This window comes from Eublepharis macularius, chromosome 14, assembly GCF_028583425.1.
Source record: "Eublepharis macularius isolate TG4126 chromosome 14, MPM_Emac_v1.0, whole genome shotgun sequence".
Classification (NCBI taxonomy): domain Eukaryota; kingdom Metazoa; phylum Chordata; class Lepidosauria; order Squamata; family Eublepharidae; genus Eublepharis; species Eublepharis macularius.
In genome coordinates, this window is record NC_072803.1 from 33294819 (window position 1) to 33316345 (window position 21527).

The 21527-nt window shown below is 42.6% G+C and overlaps 1 protein-coding gene across 1 annotated transcript in view; it reads right to left on the reverse strand.

The window, feature by feature from the left end:
* ZMAT4 (zinc finger matrin-type 4) overlaps window positions 1-21527 on the reverse strand; it is a 138066-nt gene that overhangs the window by 14512 nt on the left and 102027 nt on the right. Inside the window, exon 5 of the mRNA XM_054998445.1 lies at window positions 10578-10674. Coding sequence (XP_054854420.1) covers window positions 10578-10674 — 97 coding nt within the window. The remainder of the gene's footprint in view (window positions 1-10577; window positions 10675-21527) is intronic.

A 21527-nucleotide genomic window follows, 5' to 3' on the forward strand; every position in this document is an offset into this window, starting at 1 on the left:
TGAGTGTGGTAATGGGCCAAGAAGCTGGCAAAATACAAAAAGTTCGGGTCTCCAGAAGTTAGGGTGGCCAGCCTCTGGTTGGTAACCCTCCAGGAACAATAAGGATGTAGATACTTTTTAAAAACTGACATTGCATAATGTTATGATGTTACTTCCTGTTTCAGACTCGGAAGTGCTGCCATAGTACCGGCAATGCTTTAGAAATTTCCCTAATCTCTATGGGTTGGGGAATTTCCTACATTGCTTGATGTCATGATGTCACTTCCATGTCAGAAATTAGAAGTGACCTTACAGTGTTACATGTCATTGGTTTGCACTTCCCCCCTATTTTCTCCCTCCTGCTTCCTTGGGTGGCATTGGGAGCGTAGACTCTGAGGGCAGGAAGTTACCCACTATAGTGGGCAACCTGGCAGCTCTACCAGGCGTGCTCCTGGAACTCATGGTTTTTAGGGACTAGCAGACATCATACCTACCTGCCAATTCCACCTGTGTAGCTGTAAACATATTATAGAAATACTACATTATACAAGGAATGTGACACGAGAACAAATGGCTACCAGCTGGTAAACTAAGCAACCAGCAGAGTTAACTGGTGATCAGGAGAAGAGCAGTGGCATGTGTGTAAGGGGGGAAACAAGACAGAGGAAAGGCAAAGAAGTCTGCAGAATACAATCAAAAGAACCCAAGTACCTTGCTGAATCAGACCAAAGGCACATCTGCTCCAGCATCTTCTTTGTCACAGTGACCAAACAACACTTCTAAGGAAGCCGACGAGCAGGAAAGGATAGCAATAGTCTCTCCCTGAAGTTGTCCTTTCCAATCAGTTACCAAGTTCAATTCAAGGTACTGGTTACCACTTACAAAGCCTTGAATGGACTGGACCCATATACCTGCAGGACAATGTCTCTGCAACAGCTTTGCTCGTCTGAAGAAAGCCTTTTAAAGGTGCCGCTCTGAAAATGGTTAAGATTAGCAGCTGCCTGTTCACATGCATTCTTCGTGGTGGCTTCCACCTTGTGGGACATCCTCCTGTTCTGTCATTCCACAGAATGTGCAAAACAGAAATGTTCAGGGGGCATTTTTATAAAGGGATTAGAACTGTAGTAGAATGAACAGTTCACCTTTATAATGGAATAAGGCCGTAGTCCACTGCCATGATTATTGTAAGTATTACCTGCTTTTACTGTGTTGTCTTTATCTTGCAATCCACTTTCAGTACTCTTTATAGTACACCTTGCCTTAGGTAGTTTGTTTGCATTGTTCTTTGATTGTGCTGTTTATATCCTGTAATCTGTGTGGAATTTCAGTCAGAAAGGCGGACTGTAAATTAATAAACTGGTCTTCTGAGGTGCACCGCCTTTGAACACAGAAGTTGCACCTCACAGACATGCCCAGTAGATACTGCTAGACCTGCCTCCACGAATCAGCAGCCCCATGTTACAGACTGAGTCAAAAGTGAAATTATCTATATGGCTAGGTGCTAAAGGCACAGTATGAAAACAAGGTGGGAACAGTCTGAAGCCCTGCATGGGACAAGCTGTTGTCTTTCCTCAGACAAGCTCAGCTGCAGACAGGGGACCTGAAGAAACATTACAGCAAAGGAGCTCGGAGCGGTGAGGCATACCTTGACTATGGGGAAACACTTATGGAGGTACAGGAGGGAAGCTCTTAGGAAGATAATTGTAGGTTTATTATCACTTTTATTACTCTGTCCTCTGTTCCCTTCTCCATTCTTCTTGCCTTTTGCTTGTGACTACTTCCCATTTGTTATATTGTGCACTGCTCATCTTCCTCCCTGTGCTGTTTATATTTTGGTGTCACTACTTGAGGACCTCAAGACTGTGGACTGGTAAGGGTCTCTCTGCCCAAGGAAACTGACCCCATCAAATAACTTTGGCACTTCCCACTAGGGATGCTACCTAGTTTTGTAGCCTTGCTCGTTTCCATTCTAAAATCCCCATTTCGTGTTTACTTTTTCCCTTGTGCCAACTGAACCAAAGCATCTTTATTCTCAAACAATTTTCTACTTCCTTGTGTGGAATTTTTCATGTTATTTTTATGCATAATTAGTGTGTAAACAGCCTATAACACATGAATGGTGCAAAAATGCTGTAAAATAAACAGACAAATTAGGATTGCCAGCAAATGAAAATGGGTAAAAAAAAAATCTCACAACAACAATATACAAAAACAAAAAGGAAAATGGTATGACATCTACTTCTCACTGCTCAGGGAAGCAGGAACCAAAGCATAATATTCTTTGTCTTCTCAGAAGTGAAGTGTCTGATTTCAAAATGAAGAAAGAAACCAGGGCACTTAACTCCCGCAAAGCGCCTGCTTAAAATCAGAGGCATGTTTGTTGGCTGAAGTTCAGAAGGGCTCTTCTTTAATATTACTCTGGAGCTGAAGCAAATTCTGAGCCCTAGAGATATTATTGATCCTTATCAAATAGATAAGGGAGGTTTGGAAAAGAAGGAAAGACACAGAAGCAACAGCTCAGCAGACATATGGTTGCCAACTTCCAGATGAGACCTGGAGTTCTCCTGGAATGACAACTAATCTCCAGACTACAGTGATCAATTCCCTTGGAGGAAATGGCAGCTTCGGAGGGTAGAGTCTATGGGGATCATAGCCCCACTGAATTCCCTCTCCTCCCAAACCCCAAGCACAGCCTCAATCTCTTGGAATTTCCAAAACTGGAGTTGGCAAGAAGAAGAAGAAGGGGAGGCAAGGAAAACAAGAGATGCATTCAACAGCTTTGAACAGTTGGAAACAAATTATGGCTCATGTGCTGTTGCCTTGGGAGGAAATGCAGCATGGTATGTCCTGGTCTCACCAGACCTTGGAAGTTAAGCAGAGTCAGTACTTGGACGAGGGATCACCAAGGAAGACTCTGCAGAGGAAGGCAATGGCAAACCACCGCTGCTTCTCACCTGCATTGAGAGCCCCTTGCTGGGGTCGCCATAAGTCAATTGTGACTTGACAGCACACACAGAGACACACACATGCTGTTGCCTTACCAACTGCCCAGCCACATTCACTCCTCCCAGTCATGTTTTAGAATACATGCTTGTGTGCTTTGGGATGTGGCTTTATCCCTAGATACAAAGTTAGTTATAATTTATTTACCGCAGTCCACCACCACCTCCAAACTGGCCATGATGGAGATGTGCAAAACAGGCCTGTTTGCAATCCCTATTGCTTGCTGGCTAGGAAATCATTCAGGCTAATGTTTACTGATGTGAATTTGACCCGTGTCAGTGAGAGCAAATTTCTAAAGCTTCTTTCTTTGATTTTTACAGCTGGAAGTGTGATCTGCATTTTTCTGCTGAGCCAAAGAACATCTAACCTCTCACAGTCCTTTAGCCCTTGTCTAGCTGGTGTGCTGCCAATTCAATATAAGATTTCACATTTATTTTGATTATATTAATGAGAAGATAAATTGGACACACATTTAGGTGCTCCTTTAGATATGCTGGGGACCAAAGGATTTGGGGCATGCAAAGTAAAGTCATATGAAGCAACAGTTCACAAATCCTATACAGCCAGATACAGTTTTTCGAAGGAATGCATGACCAAGCCTTGATATTATGATAGATTTACCCAGGAAAATGAGTGGGATAGTCCAGATAATCTCTGCTCTAGAGATGGGCATGAACCGAAATATGAACCAAAATTCGGCACGAACTGGGCCAGTTTATGGTTCGCGAACGAGCGGTTCATCAGAGCCCATTTCTGATGAACTGCCATGAACTTTAGGCTGGTTCATTTGGTTCATTTTTTAGTTCATCACTGCAGACAGCCTGGCGCCGATCAATCAGTTTCCTAGGCAACAGGGGATGGACTTTCTGCAGACCTTCTGCTGACCCAGAAGTGATGATTTGCTGACCCTGATGTGATGTTTTCACGAACCAAATGCACTCGTTCGCAAACTGGGGTAGGTTCGTGAAAGTTTATGGTTTGTGGAATGCAATGAACCACGAACTGCACGGTTCATTTTTTCCCCCGGTTCGTGCCCATCTCTACTCTGCATAAATAAACCAAACAGGCACAATCTTTAGCATGCCCAAAGGAGATCCCCTATAGGTAATTACTGAGTTGTTCCTTCTGCTCCCTTGCCATAGGCATTGCTGCTTTGATTGCGAACTTAAAGCGGTCCCTCTAACTATCCAATCCCTTTAATATCCCCTTGATCTGCAAGCAATTATCAGGTGATGATTTTAGGATCTGGGGGCAGAATTGTTTTATATGTTATAAACTGTGCTGTTTTAAATTGCAATTTGGAATTCTAAGCACCATGAGCCACACAAAGGCATCTTGACACAAAGGTGTCATGCTTAGGTGAGCATCAGAGGACTGAAGAGGTAGATGGCCTTAGTTTATCTAGTTTAGCATTGCCTTCTCTGACTAACAGCAGCACTCTCAAGTCTTTCTTTTCCCCAGTCTAGCTTCCCAAAGCTGAACCTGTGACTTTCTTAATAGAGACTTCTCACAGAGGAACCTGTCCAGACATTAAGATCTGAAAGCCTAGAGCTTGCTCCCAATTTACTGAAATAAGTAAAGTGAGCTAGGCATAAGGAGCAGAGTCTTTTTGGTGATGGCACCTTGATTATGGATGTCTTTTTTTTCCTATTCTATGTGCCTAGTGTCTTCATTGCTTAGGTTTAAGTACCAGATAAAACATTTTTATTCTTCAAGATTTTAATATTATATGATATAGATATAGATGAATGACAGGTCCTAGTTTTTGACTTGCAGTTTTACAAGTTTTTATGGTTTTATTGTTGAATGTCATTGCTGCTGTATTTCATCCTCATTATATCTACAGATATTTTCAAATAAAGACATTTTAAATTATGTTATATTTTAAAAATTGCTGCAATTTTATTTTTTTATTGCTGGTTTTATTTATTGTGATTTAACCTTTTTATTTTTGCATATAGCTCTGAGAACATTGCAGTTGCAAGGCAGCATAAAAATGAAATAAATTAATAAAACATATGGTCTTCTATAGGCTTTGATCCACCCACAGAGTTCTAATAGGTGGTTTCAATAGAAATCTATGGAGATCCCACTCACACGCCACATGAATAAAGAGCTGGGTGTGAGAAAGCTGTCTGCACCTGCAATAGGAAAAGGATTTCACCCTAAGATTTTATGAAACTTCACTCAAAGCAAAATTTAAAAACCAAAAGTTCAAAAATCATTTGAAATTCAAAAAGGCTAATTTCAGTTTCAAAATTTTATATACATTTCAGCTCAAAGTTCTAATCACCTGATCCTTCCAATATGTACAGATCACCACTTGCGTGCAATTTATTATTTTCTTCTGCTGCTGCTAACCTCCAATATTTTGCAGAATTTATTTCTGTTTTACTGCAAAAATAAGAAATTAATCCATAATACATACATTTTCATATAGTTCTGTGGGCATCATTAAAAAAGATTAGGGTAGTGAGTATGTCTACATTTTGTGACAGGTAGATAGATCCATATCAATCCTCTTATTTTTAAAAATTTAATCCACAGATTTTTTAAAAATAAAAAATTACAACTGTAAAGAAAGCAACAGAAAAGATCATGAAGTAGAGGAATAATCAAAGCATCTGCTTACCAAAACCAGGCTAAAGGAGCCCAGCTAATTAGCATTTCTAATTAAATTTGCAAACACACTTGCCGATGGATTTGATAATATCAGGTTTCTTCTACTTTATTAACAGTCTCGGGAGACACTAACCAAATCTGAATTGCTATGAATAAGAGATGAGATTTCATTTAGCAACACTGATGAGAATGTTAAGTTGAAAGAAAACAAGCAAACAAACAGAAAGAGCTTCTCCCCTTTTAAAGAGAGTGCCCCATAACTTGTAGGGTTTGTGACCATGAGAGGAAAAGGCCAGAATGAGACATTATGGTGCTTGTTTGACTACCCCCAAAGGCAGCAGTCAAGCATTTCTGAAGAACTTTTTAGAACCTATAAGTAACATGGGGAACTCTCTGGTGCAGGGATGGGCACTAGCTTAAGAGGCTTTAAAACAGGGTTAAAGATATTCATAGGTGAGTGGTAATCCACACCTATTAGCTATGAGAGCTGAACTGGATTTTCAGAGACAGATGCACCTCTGGATACCAGTTGCTGCGGTGCAGTGGCATGAGGAAGCTTTGATCTCTGTGGTCCATCTAGTCCAGCATCTTCATTCTCACAGTCAGGGCCGGCGCCACCATTGAGGCAGTGTGGCGGGCGCTGCAGGCGCCGGGGTGCCGGAGGGGGCGCCGGGGGCAGAGGCGTGTGCCACAGAGCTGGTGTGGCTGGCCCGCCATTGCTGCAGTCGGCCAGCCCCACACCGCTGCCGCCGCTGCCACACGCCCCCGGCCGGGCACAGCAGCCATGGGCCAGGCACAGCAGGCAGCAGGGGCAGCATGCGGAGCGAGGGCAGGCTCCACACGCTGCCCCAGCCACCTGCCAGCCAATGGGCCCGGCTTTGCTGCATGATGATGTCATCACGTGGTGACATAATCACGCAGTCCAGGGGTGTGCACGCACGTATGCATGTGTGTGCGGGGGTTGGCCGCAAGCGCCAGAAACCCTGGCGCCGGTGGTGCTCACAGTGACTAGCCAGATGCCAGGTGTGGAACTCCCAATATTTTTGTATGATTACATGCTGTTATTGGTGGAGAAAGGGCTACTCTTAAAAACATAACCCTGTTCTCCACTACTAGCATGAAATAATACAAACATAGCATGTTACATCAGCAGACTTTATTTGAACTTCTTGTACTCTTAAATAAAATAAAAATGTGCAGGTTCATGCTGTTCACCACAAATGAGCAATTCTAATGATGTAATTGTACCTACAGTCGTAGCAAGATGCCAATGGGTTATAATGACATCAAGACTGTGTTTTTGCAATGTTTAATTAAATGGCATGTGAACTTTGGAAATGGGAGTTGTGTGCACACAGATTGAAGGAACTGAGGTCTATGACTAATTGTTCATGCTTCAGTTTCTGCAATTAATTGTTCCAATTCCTAGCTAAACCAGGTGGGAAAGAACAGAAAGGAATTGTAATCCAGCGAAGGAAAGGGATCCAACATGAAAAGAGCAACTGCACTCACAGAAAATGTTATGAGGCATCCCCCCAAAGCAACAGGCACAAAACAAGGCCAGAAGCTTTTGAAGAGCAGGTACCTGTAATCCGTATTTCCTTTGTAAAGTAAAACATGTAACAGCTGGGATCGGATGACTTTCTACTTTGAAGAGCCACTAACTGGCCATTTTCAATTTGTGGTGAGCTACTGGTCTCTACAACCTGGTCAGCAAATAATTATGACAGAAGGTCACTGTGGAAAGGCTGCAGGGACAGTGGACCAAGGCTGTAACCTCCCAGCCTCCCAAATGGCCCTCAGCTGAGCTCTGTTAACACAAATATCAATCTTCCACCTCTTTTTTCACCACTCAATTGGTATCCGGTTCTGTATGTGTATGTATGTAGCAGATGATACACATAGGGGATGAGGCAATTTGGTTTACAGGCCTCCAGTTGCTAAGCACCATCTAGAGTTGACAGCTCTGCACCAGCAAATGCTGGGAGATTGGGAGGGGGGGTGGCGCCTGGGGGAGAATGGAGTTTTGGGAGAATGTGTTGTCACTTCCGGGTGATACTCTAGGAATTTCTTAATCTCTATTGTCTTAGGTTTCCCAGTTACATTTGATAAATACTACTTAAAACCTATAGATCAGAGGAGTAAAGAGAGAAAGGCAGAAAGACAAAAAGAATATATTGTCGGGAACATTTCTTGAGTGGCATGAAGGATGTTACATCACTTCTGGATAGAGATTTGATGGATGTGACTTCACTGCCAGACAATGTTCTAGGAATCCTCCCAGTTTCTATGGTTGCCAAAAAAGTTTTAGAAAATTTCTACAGCATCACTATCTAAGCTATTCCCACAATTTGAGCCCCTTCTGCACCAGGGATGTAACTTCTCACTATCCCTGAAGTCAGGCCAAAAGGCATAGAATCTGCTTGCATGTGGCAGTTTGCACCTCTCATGTTTGGTCCATGTGGCCCCATGGGGGGGGCGTCATATTTGGGCAGCTCCATTCTGGTTAGTTTTCAAGTTGAGAACTGGGGAGTGGGGAAGTAGCTTTTAAAAATCTTTCTATTTGCAACACCTGTGGATGGAAATAGGATGAAATTGACTGGCCTCCTCTACTTAGCTAGGAAGTGAAATTGACTAATGTTCGTCAATTTCAGTTGTAGGGTCTCAGTAAAAAGAATGAAAAGGGAACATCCCCCCATGCTTTCAAACCAGCAATTCATCAATCCTTCACTGATCTTAACATTGGGGGGGGGAGGAAAGAGGATGGGAAGGGAGATGGAAAGGAGGAGTGAGGGAGTGGCTGGATAGACGAGAGTAGCCAATCACAATGAAGTGGGCTGGCTGAGGATGGGAGAGGGGGAAAGGGTTGAACACCCAAAATGGAATAAAGAATGTGCATGGGGAAACAGCAGATTGCAAAGCAGATTTTTAAAAAAGTTGTGGTATAAGCACTCCCAGGAAAGCTAGGGGAAAGCTGCATAGCGGCCATAGTGACTACTCATGGTGGTAAATCTGGGGCAGACAGTCAGGAAAAAAACGCTGCAGTCTGGGAACTGAATCGGTGAAACAGACCTGTGCAGAAGGCATTTTTTATTCCTGCCCCTCAAATGATTTATGGTGGGGCACTGACGGCAGGTACATACCACATACAGGTAAATGCTCGAAATACTCTCGAATATGAATTTGGAGGCGAGTGTGTAAGTTTACAGCCAGTGTATGAATTTCTTAGAATCAAGTCTACTTGCTTTTATCAGATTCAGATTTATAGTCATAATATTGTGCATTTCCTTATAACTCACTCTGACCACCTGTACTGCCAGCAGTCCAATTTAAGCAAAGTTAACTTTCCACAAACCCCTTCAGAGCAAAGCTCTCCTTGCCCTTAATAAAGTAGTGTTGGTAGTTTCAGCCCAAGAGGTACAAAAGGCTAAGAGAAAATCATTTGCATCTTCTGAAGAATAGATGCAATAAAAAAAAATGGAACGGAAAGGTCCTGGTCCAGAGTCAAGGCTGTTCATATTCAGAGATGCTGTTGAATAGGTGTGATACGCAAAGGAAATTACAAGACCAAAAAAAAATATAGAACATTGCTAAGGAAAGAATGATTTTTCCATTGCAAGAGAGCAAAAGGGGAAGATAGCAAGTACATCTTGTGCTTTCTTTCAGAAAAGACAAAGAAATGTTCAGGAAAGAAAGATGGAGGAGAAGGAGAATGTGGAACCGTGTACAGCTTTAAAAAAACCTCTCCAAGGTTGCGACTGAGCTACACGTTCTGAAAAAGGTGGAGGCATAAGCCTTACCAAACTGTATCTCTTCTCAAATGCAGGTGAGGAATCACAGCACAGAATGTTCCAAAACTTGAATTTTGAAGTGATCTCATCCCATGATATTTCAGAATAGATCTCCTGCTACATGACTCTATCTTAAGTTTCCATTACTTAGTAGTAATGGATGGCATCAATGTTCAAAAATAATAGAGTTGATATGTGAATTTACCCAGCTTAGGATACACAATCATATCCTGAGATAAGTTTTCCTAGCCCTGAAAATTGAAGTTGAGACTATTATGAATGTATGTGCCATTTGTGTACTTGCACGATCCGAATTCCTCAAAGCACTCAAAAAAAGTCAGTGCTGTGCTGGCACTGATAGTCAATTACTGAAAGGGATGTCAGCTTTTAAAAACCAGAATGGAAATTACAGACCTCTGCCTTGGCTCCTGCAAGTTATGATCTGAGCAATCAATGGAACCCAACAATTTCAAGTACACTACAGGGTGGCACCAGCTCACAGGTTGGGTGGTAGGGAATATCTCAGCTATTAGCAAAACTGGACACAGACACAGTTGATGTGACATCACTTTATAGTGCCAGGTTCTACTAGCCACTCAGTGCCTGGCAATGCCGGGCACTGCAACTATGGGTCTGGCATTCTATCATTGTCTCTCGTTACCCACTGGTAAGGATGCCACTTCCCCCTCCATTGGTACTCAGTGGTGTGGGATGGGATAGTCTCCTGCAATCCACCCCACAAGCCATGGCTACTGTAGGGGCAAGACATGTAACATTCAAATGGAGCAGCATTCAAAGGCAGCAACATACTGGCTCTCAAAAATTCCCAAGCAGCAATGCAAGCACATACATGCAGAAAAATGACGCAAGCCACCTGAGAACCCTCAGTACAAAGCAAGCTTCCTCCCTGTATCTCCCCAAACATTTGTGAAATCAGCTCCCAACTGGCGAGCCATTTATGAGTTGAGCAGAGGAAAGTCCAGTCATCATGTGTATTTGGGACTGTAACCCAAAGCCCCCTCTCTCCCTCTCTCCCCCCTTGCTCCCAAAGTCAAGTGTACAGCTGAACTCTCCAGTAAAAGAAATGTAATAGAAAGGAGGAAAGGGTTTTGCTTTTAGGTTCTGCCCAGCCTCTCTCACTTGCCTAATCCAGCCAGCTGGCCATCAAAGAGAAATACTCACTTGGTCTGGTGTTTAGAGCCCTTCAGGTGTGCATGATACTGTTCTATCGAGTTTAGAGTGACGTTACAGATGTTACAAGTGTAGCTGCGCTTCAGACCTGTGAACAGAACCCAACATAATTAGCTGTCACTTTATTGCTGATGGTATTCTCGCAACTGCACCAGTGTAATGTAGCAGTTATAGTGTTGTGATAGGGAGAGGGAGAATCAGATTCAAGCTACTTTACAGGGCTACTTCATAAGGCTGTTGGGAAGATAAACTGGAGGAGGAAACCATGCCCCTGGCTGCTTTGGAGGCAAGGTAGAATAAATATGTGATAGATCATCTTTGATGTGAAGTGAAATGATTTAAAAATCACAGAGGGCAAAGCTTCCAAAGCAAATCCTTTTAGCTTAAATTTAAACACCAAAATCAGCAATGCACGTATTCCCAATTATGCTATTGGATTTGGAACTTTTAGGCAAACAAGGATATGAAAGGCAAAACAAATTGGTTTTACATTTGTACATTACAACTGATACATGAACCGCTTTGAGAACTCAGAGTCCAATATTGAGATAGCAAATATTTATTTAACAATTATTGATTTTTTTAGAAAAAGCTTTCTTTCAGCCAAAGGGTTCCAAGGCAGCTGACAAAACTATTACAATAACATAGCAAATAAAGCACTGAAGTCAATAAAAATTAAATGAATTGCAATCATCAACAGATTTAATAGATCTATATGATAAACATAAATATGCCAAATATATATTTTAAGTAGAGAAGAAGGGAAGTCAAAACAAAGCAAAAACAATGGAACACCCTCACATTCCTTTCCAAGCCCCCATAGGCAAAAAAAACAGTCAGATCAGATCAAAGATACAACCATACCAACCAAAAGCCAAATGTACAAGATTTATTTTACAAGCAGGATGTGCATTTGGCATTGTAAGCTCCTTGGGGATATGGAACTATCTGGTTTTCCTGTGTAAATCTTCTGTAAAGTGCACTGTGCAGTGTGCACTATAAAAAAATTAACAAGAAAGTGAAGTACATATATAAATATCTCCAGTGACTCAATGGAGCTTAAAAATTCTTTACTGTGGCTTGATTACGCCCTATGGGTTGGATCCAGACTAAAGATTCCATGGGTGCAAGGACTTCCACCTGTGAAATAGAATGTTCCTTCCCCTCTCCTCCCATGGCAGCTTGAAATCCCACTCAAAAAACTGTTCCAGGGGAGACATAGGACCCAAGTAACAGGAAGGAGGAAGCAGAAAAATCACGTTACACAGGAAGAATTTCTTGTGCACATAGAAACATTAGTCTGAACCCACCCAAGCTGATGCATACAATAGTCTGTTGTTTGTGATTTGCTAGGACATATGGCCGTACAGACATTATCAGCTTACAGTATTTATTTATTTATCTGTAATATTTCTACGCCACCTTTTTGAAGATCTGCTTGGGTTGGCTTACAAAAAAAACCATAGTATCTTTTTAAAAGCATTTTTAAAAACCCATACACATTCCATATGCAATAGCAAATGTATAAAATCTGGTCAATGTTGACATTCCTAGATTAATTGTATAAATATTCAAAATCTCACCATCCCCTAAATTGGACTGCCAACATTCACTGGAGTATGTTTGAAATAGGGCTGGCTTTAGAGGTTTTTTCGGGGTGGGGGGGGGGTTGAGGGTATGCTCAGCAAGGTGCTGTCAGATGCCTCCCTCCAGCCTGCTGCCTTCTTTCATCTCCTTTGGGCAGGTAGTGGTGGTTGATGCCATCTCCAATTGCCAGAGAAGGAACAGCTGCTACCAGGAGCTGCCATCACCAGATGCTCACCTACCCCTCTCCCTCTGGGTAGCAGGTGGTGGCTATTTCTAGCTACCAACTCTACTTGCTCAGATGGGTGATTCTATGGTGCCAAGCAGCATCTGTGATTGTCCACTGTCTAGCAATAGCACAGGTGGAGGAAGAGAAGACGATACCCCTGACATCATAGTCATCGAGGCACACATCAGGTGAGAGAAGAAGGTCCAGTCCTTTAAGGCAAGCCCTCTCCTTCTACTGCTGCCCAAAGAAAGAAGGATTACTGGGCAAGCAATTGCAACAGCTGCTTGCTGTTGGTGCTGCATCCCTCTCTTTGGCTTAAAACAGAGGAGACACTGGGTGATCTGTAATCAGATCCTCAATCAGCATTTTTCAGACATGGCCCAGGATTTAACGCTTTCACTCTTACATGATTTTGCTCCCTGTGCTGTTACAATGCTTTTTTAAAGAAAAACAATGGGTTAAAAATGTTTAAAGGGCTAAGCCTCCCCTTTAGAGGTGTCAGCCCTCTTCTCACAATTCAGCAGAGGGCTGCCAACCCTGGAGCAATTCAGGGGCAGAGTCTGGAAAGGACGAGTGGCACTGACATTATAACATCACTTCCAGTTTAGCAGTGATGTAATGGCATCAAGGATGCTGTAGGAATTTCTCTGAATCTCTGATAAATACCAAAGAGATTCTGGAATTTTTTAGTGTCACTGACACTGTGCTGTCACTTCTGCCCACTCAACTAGAAGTGATGTCATGGTCTTGTGTCAATGGCTCCCTTTCCCCCTCTTGTTTCTCCACAGAGCATGGAGGAAGCCAGAGTACAGGGGCAGGAGGCTGCCCACTGAAGCAGGCAACCTGGTACCTCTACTCCTCTCCCCCAGGGATCAGACAAGAGTAGACAAGAGAGTCACTAAGAAGTGCCCTGTGATTCTGTAAGCGATTCTGTAAGATCTCCTCTTCCTGCCCTGCTGTAATCAATTACTTTCTTATCTTTCCCTTTATAGCTATCAAAGCAGCTCCTCTCCTCTTTCTGTTTTGTGTGAAAGAGGAGGCACATGCTCCATGATTTGTCATGTCTAGTTTAAATCTGTCATCTTCCTTGTCTCAGATATTAAACTGTAGGCTTCTTGGGGCAGGGACCTGTCTTCTTGTACTTTGAAAAATCATAACTGCTAGTTAACAACTTAGCAGTAGCAGCAGCAGCAACCATTTATTGCATATAGCAGCACTGCTTCCCAATATAAAAACAAACAGTGAATCATTCTGGTCAACTTGTCACCTCTGCAGTATGGCAACACATTAAGGATAAATGGAGAACAAGCCCCAGCAGCTCTAACAGCTCATTGTGTAAGTTTATATGTTACAAATCTCCCCCTCTCCAATAACACATAAGAAAGTTTAAATTGTCATGGCCAACTAGTCATGTTTGTAAGAAAATAATCCCAGAAATACCTCACAAAGAAAACGGTATATACAGGGCTTTTTTTCTGGGAAAAGAGGTGGTGGAACTCAGTGGGTTGCCCTCAGCGAAAATGGTCACATGGTTGGTGGCCCCGCCCCCTGATCTCCAGACAGAGGGCAATCTCAACTCCCCTCTGTCTGGAGATCAGGGGGCGGGGCCACCAGCCATGTGACCATTTTCAAGAGGTTCCAGAACTCCGTTCCACCGCGTTCCTGCTGAAAAAAAGCCCTGGGTATATAACCGGACAAAAAAAGAGCACGAAATAACAAATACTTGCCACCTTTCTCAACCTGCCAGAGCAAAATTTTTCTTCAGATGGAATATTGCAGCCAAGTTTTAACTGATGACTCAGTTATCTGAAGGATTAAAGATCTGAAGTTTGAAAGATAACTATCAGCTGAGGCTGTTTAAGGAAAATCTTAAAAGTCTCCCCCCCCCCCCCGCCACACACACATGCTCTGGGTGGAATTGCAAAGTTCCTCTCTCCCAGTGATCTTGCCTTGCTCTGTCTTTGAAAATTTTTATTTTAAGACCAGGCATATTCCACCCAGAGTTTGGGGGGTGGGGGGACTAAAGGCTTGCGCTCATCAACTACACTAGAAAAATGCTTCTAACCTAATTTTGCTTGTATTTTAAACCTTCCTCTCCACAGTGATCCCAAGTGACTCTTAAAACTACGGTTCCCAGGAAATATTGCATCACGTGACACTTGAAGAACAAATGATGCCAGATGTCTTGTGTAGAGAGACTCATAGTGAATGGGGGATTTCCCTCCTTGATATTGTACATAACTAGTCATAGTAGAAATCAAATCTATTTCAAGCCTGAGTGTTGCCAGTAAGTGACACATTTTGTTGCAAAAAATAGAAATCTTAGGTACTTAATTTTGGAACACATCTGGGGGTTCCGTCCTGGCAGTATCCAAGGCAGGTAGATGTTGTCTAGCAGCCTCCTTGACCACAGACATAGAGGGATAAGATAGACTTGCCATTTCTTGCTGGCAGCAGGGAACTTCCTGCCCCATCATTCAATGATTTGAGGAGTGGGAGGAAAAAAGCAAGAGGAGGGAGGAGTATTGATGGTGATGCTCTAGGAATTTCTCCAATCTCTATGGCAAATGGTGGGATTCCATTACCTGGAAGTAAGATCACAAACATTCATCTCTACCTCCACCTAGAAAGGGAGGTTTCTAGAGTGTTGTGGAGGATGTGACATCTCATTCCATAAAACTCCACCCTCCCCAGGCACCACCCAAAAAATCTCCCAAGGTATGCTGGCAACCATCAGTATGATATATACTAGAGATGGGCACAAATTCTTAACTGTGCAGTTCATGGTTCGTCATGTTTCACGAACCACGAACTTTCATGAACTTGCCCCAGTTCACAAGCAGGTTCGTTCGGTTCATGAAAACGTCACTTCCAGGTCAGCAGAAGATCTGCAGAGAGCCCACCCCCCTTGTTGCCTAGGCAACTGATTGATTGGTGCCAGGCTGTCTGCAGTGACGAACTGAAATACAAACCAAACAAACTGGGCTAAAATTCATCATGGTTTGTGAGAAATGAGCTCCCACGAACCACCGGGTCGCAAACCACGAACTCACCCGGTTCATGATGAACTTTGGTTCGTATTTTGGTTCTTGCCCACCTCTATTATATACCTCTTCTTCCTCCTCTCCTCTGTTTTAGCTCCTCACTGTCCTGCGCAGAGTATTTTGTTCAGTATTTGCAGGTCTACTGTGTGGAGGAAGAAGGACAAAAATAGTAGCACATACTACTGCATGGATCCCTAAACAACTTTGGTATCTCTGCATCAGTCTTCCTCTTATTTTTATGCAATGTTGCACCCTAAATATATTTGAATACCTTTTTTTCAAAAAAAACCTACCATATATGGAGAACATGGTGCTGCTGCTAAAAGTGTCTTCAAAATGTGCTGATTACTTCTGACACTATAGATCTCTGTTTCAGATTTTTATCTCTGACGTTTGTTCTTTTTTTGGAATTGAGTGATTTGGGCCAGAAAATGGGCCATTTGCACAGCTCACAAAAATTTTTATTTTGAAAGTAGCAGTACAATAAGAAACGCGTTGTGCTTATATAACACCTTTCACTGGAGGCCTGCGAAAGAAAGTGCTTGATACAGGGATGTCATATGCCAAAACTCCAGGTACCGTGTAATAGAAGCAGGGCTTTTTTTCAGCTGGAACACGGGGGAACGGAGTTCCGGAACCTCTTGAAAATGATCACATGGCTGGTGGCCCCGCCCCCTGCTCGGCAGCGCAAAGGGCAATCTAAACTCCCCTCTATCTGGAGATCAGGGGGCGGGGCCACCTGCCATGAGACCATTTTCTCCAAGGGCAACCCCCTGAGTTCCACCACCTCTTTTCCCAGAAAAAAAGGCCTGAATAGAAGCGAAGGATATTTTTGCATTCATGAGAATGCGAAAATTGGAATATGTGGGGAAATACTGTGCCTGTATTCTTGCAGCACAACATCAATACTGCACTGGCTATATGGCTGCCACCTCTTATTTCAAACGTACTTTTAAACTTCTGATACAGCAGGAAAGAAACCATCTCCTCTTACCTATTCCCCCTGAGTCGTGATTGCAACCAGTGATGGACATAGGTAGATGTCATGACCAGGGAGGCAATGGGTAGAAGAAGTTGCAGCTGCCTTTCCTTTAAACTGGAAGATCGAAAAAATTGTGTCGAATGTCTGAAATAAGCAATGGCTACTGTCATTGGGGGGATAATAACCTTCCTAGTGGGATACTTACCTTCATAGGTAATAATATTCCCGTGGATTTCAGTGTTATGATACCATTTTGTTGAGTCCTGAATAGAGATCCAGACTAGTATTTCCATTATAATCAGTAAATCTCAGCTGTGTTTTCATGCAAATACAAATCCATCTGCTAGTGGCAGATGTTCAACTAGACCAGGGATCCCCAATGTGGCCCCAGTGGGCCCCATTGCACCCACCAAAATCTTTTCTGCTCCCCCAAATGTTTTTAGAAAGTGGGCAGGGCCAGATGGGGCTTTTCCCCAGCAGGGCTTTTGATTGGCCATTGAAGATCTGGTTGCAGATTTTAAAACAACTCTCCCTGACATATTGTGGTTGGCTCCACTTCTTGCGGCAGCCATTTCTTCACTCACTGCCCTGTGTCAGTGAGTGCCTGCAGGCTCAAAAAGGTTGAAGATCCCTGATCTACACTTATTGTTGTTGACTCCTAGCTCCTGAATCCTAATTTAAATTGTTTAAAATGGAATGTTTTTTTCTATAAACTGGGTGTCTTCTATGAAATTCTGCAGTAACAGTCAATTATATCCTGAGGTACAATACCACTTTAAGATATCTTAACATCTAACATAATTAACATGCAGTGTTATCAAATTATATACTGCATTTTATGAGACTTTAAATTAAAAGGAATTTTTAGAATTACAAATAACTTCATTTGTTTAACTCTTGTATTTACTTATTTCTTGAAGATGCTGGCCTATCTTTTGATGTCACCTTGCAAAATACCACTTCTCCTTTCATCATACATATTTACAGAGTGTTTTTTGAGCTGGAATGCTCCGGAACGGTGTTGCAGCACCTCTTAAAAATACCCACATGACTGGTGACAGTCATGGGTGAGAGTTCTCCCACCTCTTTCCCCAGAAAAAAGCCTTGCTTAGACATGATCGATGACTGGCTAGTTGGCTCACAATCTGCTGTAGTCATGAGCAGGGAGCTGATCAGTTGGTAAAATATTCTGCTACGTCCCATTTACATTAATGCAATGCTTTCTTGCACAATTTCACTGCTTTTTCTGCAACTGCTCTCCCCCACCCCCATCCATCTGTTGCTGCCACCTCCACTTTTTAAAAGGTATATTGTGAAAAGAGGGGAATTTTTTTTTCTTAAGATGAGTCTTACTTCTTAAGTGTCTGTGTGCCTTTAGAAACTGCCCATGAAGCCAGCTAATCTTGCTATTAGTTCTTGAACAGATGAATTGAATATGCAATTACTTCTCAAATAGATGTTCCTAACTGGGCAGGTGCAAAAAACAGACAATGCAATCCCTCTAATGTCAGTCTGATTACATAGGAGAAAAGATGGGGTTGAACTGTTAGAGATTCTGTGCTTACAATGTAAATCGTTAAACGTAATGACCTGAACATGACCCTGGGGATACTGCCTTTTCCAATAATGGAGATGCTATTGTTGCAGGCCAGCGTCAAAGGCGGGAGGAGAGCTAGAGGGGCAAGGCGACAAAATACACAGACAACTACGATGGAGTTAAAAGAGGCCACAACTTTATTGAATTACAGATCATGGAGCATTGGCGCTGCATAGGGCACAGGTTCAAGCATCGGCTGAGCCGTCTGCCAGCCGAAGAACCACCCCCTCAGACCCAGGCTGAGAGGGAGAACCATGGGATGACAATGAGGGAGATAACATGTGGGTGTACACCCCTGTGTGGATCCCCTGCCACCTGGGAGTGAGGAAGACCTGACAGCCCCTGAGCTGGGCATGCAGTTGCCATGCTGCACTCCCCAGACTCCTTAAGGGGATCCCCATAATAGGGAAACTGAGCTCACAGGCCCTGTTTCCCCCCAAACGGATTGGTGCCCAGAGCCCCAACCGCCTGCTCCACTCCAAAGTTGTGACAAAAGGGAGGGCAGAGTGGGATGCCAGCCACGAGCCAAGTGGTGAGAAGAGGAGGCTGCCTCTCTTTACAAGAGCCAGCAGTGGACCTGAGAGGAGACTGGGCCTCCTAGGTCCACAGCCCTCTCCTCAGCCTGGTCAGCCTGCTCCGATTGGCCGGCCGCAGTTTTAATCTGGGAGGTGAGGGCTGCACCTCTGACCACAGGGAGCCCACGCTGCCTTCCAATATGCTGGCTGCCATGCTGTCCTGCCCCCCTACCCCCTCCCCCACGGCCAGTAACTGAGCCACCAGTTAAGTCTGGAGGGCTGGCATTTCTCAGATTGAGCAAAAGCAGCCACAAGTATCAGTGACCTGGCCCTATAGCACAATGGTTATCACACAGATGCAAAGCTGTCAGTATGGTGCTACGCTCAAGAAAAACTTTGTCAGGGAACATCAAGGCAATCTGTTCAGGAGCTCAAGGGATTTTGAGAAGGGTACGTTATATATTTAATACATTTATAAGCATTTATATATATTTAATACATTTATAACTTGGACTTATACTTCCTTCAGCTTGGTTTAGATGTCGTTGAAAACTATGGTTAATTATACTAATTATAATAAAGTGATGCTTTACTTCTTGCAAATGTACCTACTTCATAGTAAAATATGTATTCTGCAAAAAAATTATACTAATTATGAGTAGTATGATTTTCCATATGAAAGCCACTGCAGTAACTGTAGATGGTTAGGGTTCATCACACCAGGATTTGAAAACACAGTATGAAGTTAGTTAATTAACAGTAGAAAAGAGCAAGAATTCAGTAGCACCTATAAGACATACAAAATTTGTGAAATAGTGAGCTGTGACTCATGAAAACTCATACCCTACCACAAATTTTGTTAGTCTTATAGGTGCTACTGGACTCTTGCTCTTTTCTACTGCTACAGACAAACATGGCTACCCATCTTGATCTATCACCAATTAACAGCAGTTAGCCTTAAATATGATTAAACATGCTATATGAACAGTTGAACACAGACATCCTAGCTTAAACCTGGTTTATTCCTCAGTGCTGCCATCTCCACAGCAGAGGCCAGAATACTAACTGGGTTGCTGTGGAGTGAGATGACGGAAAAAGAAATGTTAATTTAAAAAAAGCATTTCTTGAGGCAAACCAAGATGTCTGCATGCTGAATGATGATTTCACAAAATAGCCATAGATAAGCTTTTCTGCTGGTGAAAAAGAAAGGAGGGTTTCCTTTGACCAACAAAAATGGCTGTACTGGACCCTGTGTGTACAAAAGCCATAAGCAATGGGGACTACAGGAAGTAGAAAAATGGGGTGAGATTGAGTGCAAATGCTGCTGGATCCAGCCCCATGGTTTGCCTCATATTTGTCTTCATCTTCATTGTCGTACTTCTGATGAAATGGGCTCTGGCTCATGAAAGCTTTTGCCATAATAAATGTGTTTGTTTTTAGTGTGCCCCAGAACTGTTATTTTTTGCTGCAAGGGATGGGCAGTGCAATCCTATACTGTCACTCCAGTCTAAACCTGATTTTAATAGACTGGAGTAACGCTGCACAGGATAGCACTGTCCTGCAATACTGTTCTGGAATGTCTTCCAGGCTAGTAAATCTATGGAGTTGTAATGAGGACTGCAAAGAAGATGATAATCAGGTGTAGTTGTCAAAATCCGTTCAGGTTCCAGTTCAGAATTTGTATTTTGATCTCTAGTTTGTTCTTAGAATCCAGCTCTGAATAAAATTTGAATGTGTTTAGCTGGCATGAGGTCCCTGGGTAGGATGGTTATAGTCATCTTTTCCAGGCAGATGCTGGCTTAACTTGGCTTAATTGGTAGATGTCAGGCACAATGTTAGGAGTCGAGGGGGTACAGTTTTAATTAATGTCAAATTTTAATCAATTGAACAGAAGGTTAAGGATATGCTTTTTTGGTTTTTGTTACTTTTGGTTTTTAGTCTAACAAGAAAGTAAAATTAAAATATTAAAGATGACAGTTCCTTTCCAAAAGCTACAATTCATTAGTTTTCAGTGTTGCTTTTGTAGACTAGCAGCTAAGAGACTGAGATATAGATTAGGGATCACACAAACTTTACAGCAGACATAGGTAAATATATACCATCTTTACAGCCATGATCACTTGTGAGCCGAATATCCAATTTGCCATCTACCTCAAATGGCTGTTGAACAGCTTTGCAGTTCTTCAGTAACTTGAGTGGTAGATGCAGAGGAGTTAGCCGTGTTAGTCTTTGGAATTCATATGTAAATTTGACTCAGTCAGGCTGGGATGGAATAGAGACTATGAATGGTTATCTCATTATCAGAAGTAACTGACTTCCTTAACAGAAGCAAACTGATCTCCATATCAGAAGCTACTGTTTGCATCTACTCCTCCCTCCCCTCTCCACCTATATATCTGACCAGTTTCTTCTTGCCCTCCATGCATCTGATGAAGAGAACTGTGATTCTCGAAAGCTTATGCTACAATAAAATTGGTTAGTCTTAAAGTTGCTACTGGACTCTTTTTGCTTTTGAGTGGTAGAGTTTTGTTCCTTTGCCTTGTAGTGGGTGGTGCTTTTGCAGCTGCACAACAAATAAGTTGATTCTACCCAGGATCATAAATGACCAGATCAAATAATTAAACAATATGAGGTATATGAGCATCTCTAACTTAGACCAGGAGGTCCTCATTTCAGATCTACTAACTGCAGATTAGGTACCTTAGACAAATCACTCTCCTTTGACCTTAATCTTCCCTTTGCACAGTTTTGCAGAATTTTGGTCTCTGGACTTAACCATTTATGCTCAATTTTCCCCTACCCCACCCCCGACACACACTTTAAATGGTAATGTGTATTATTTCATGAATGTCAAATGTGAAGCACATAGAAAAGTAAAGACTGCAACTTTCACTCTCTTGGAAGTCACTGACTGTGAAGGGTCAATATTTTGTGCATTTAAAGAATGTGGCAAACAGTAAATAGGGAGAAGGCAGTAACTGAATGGAAAG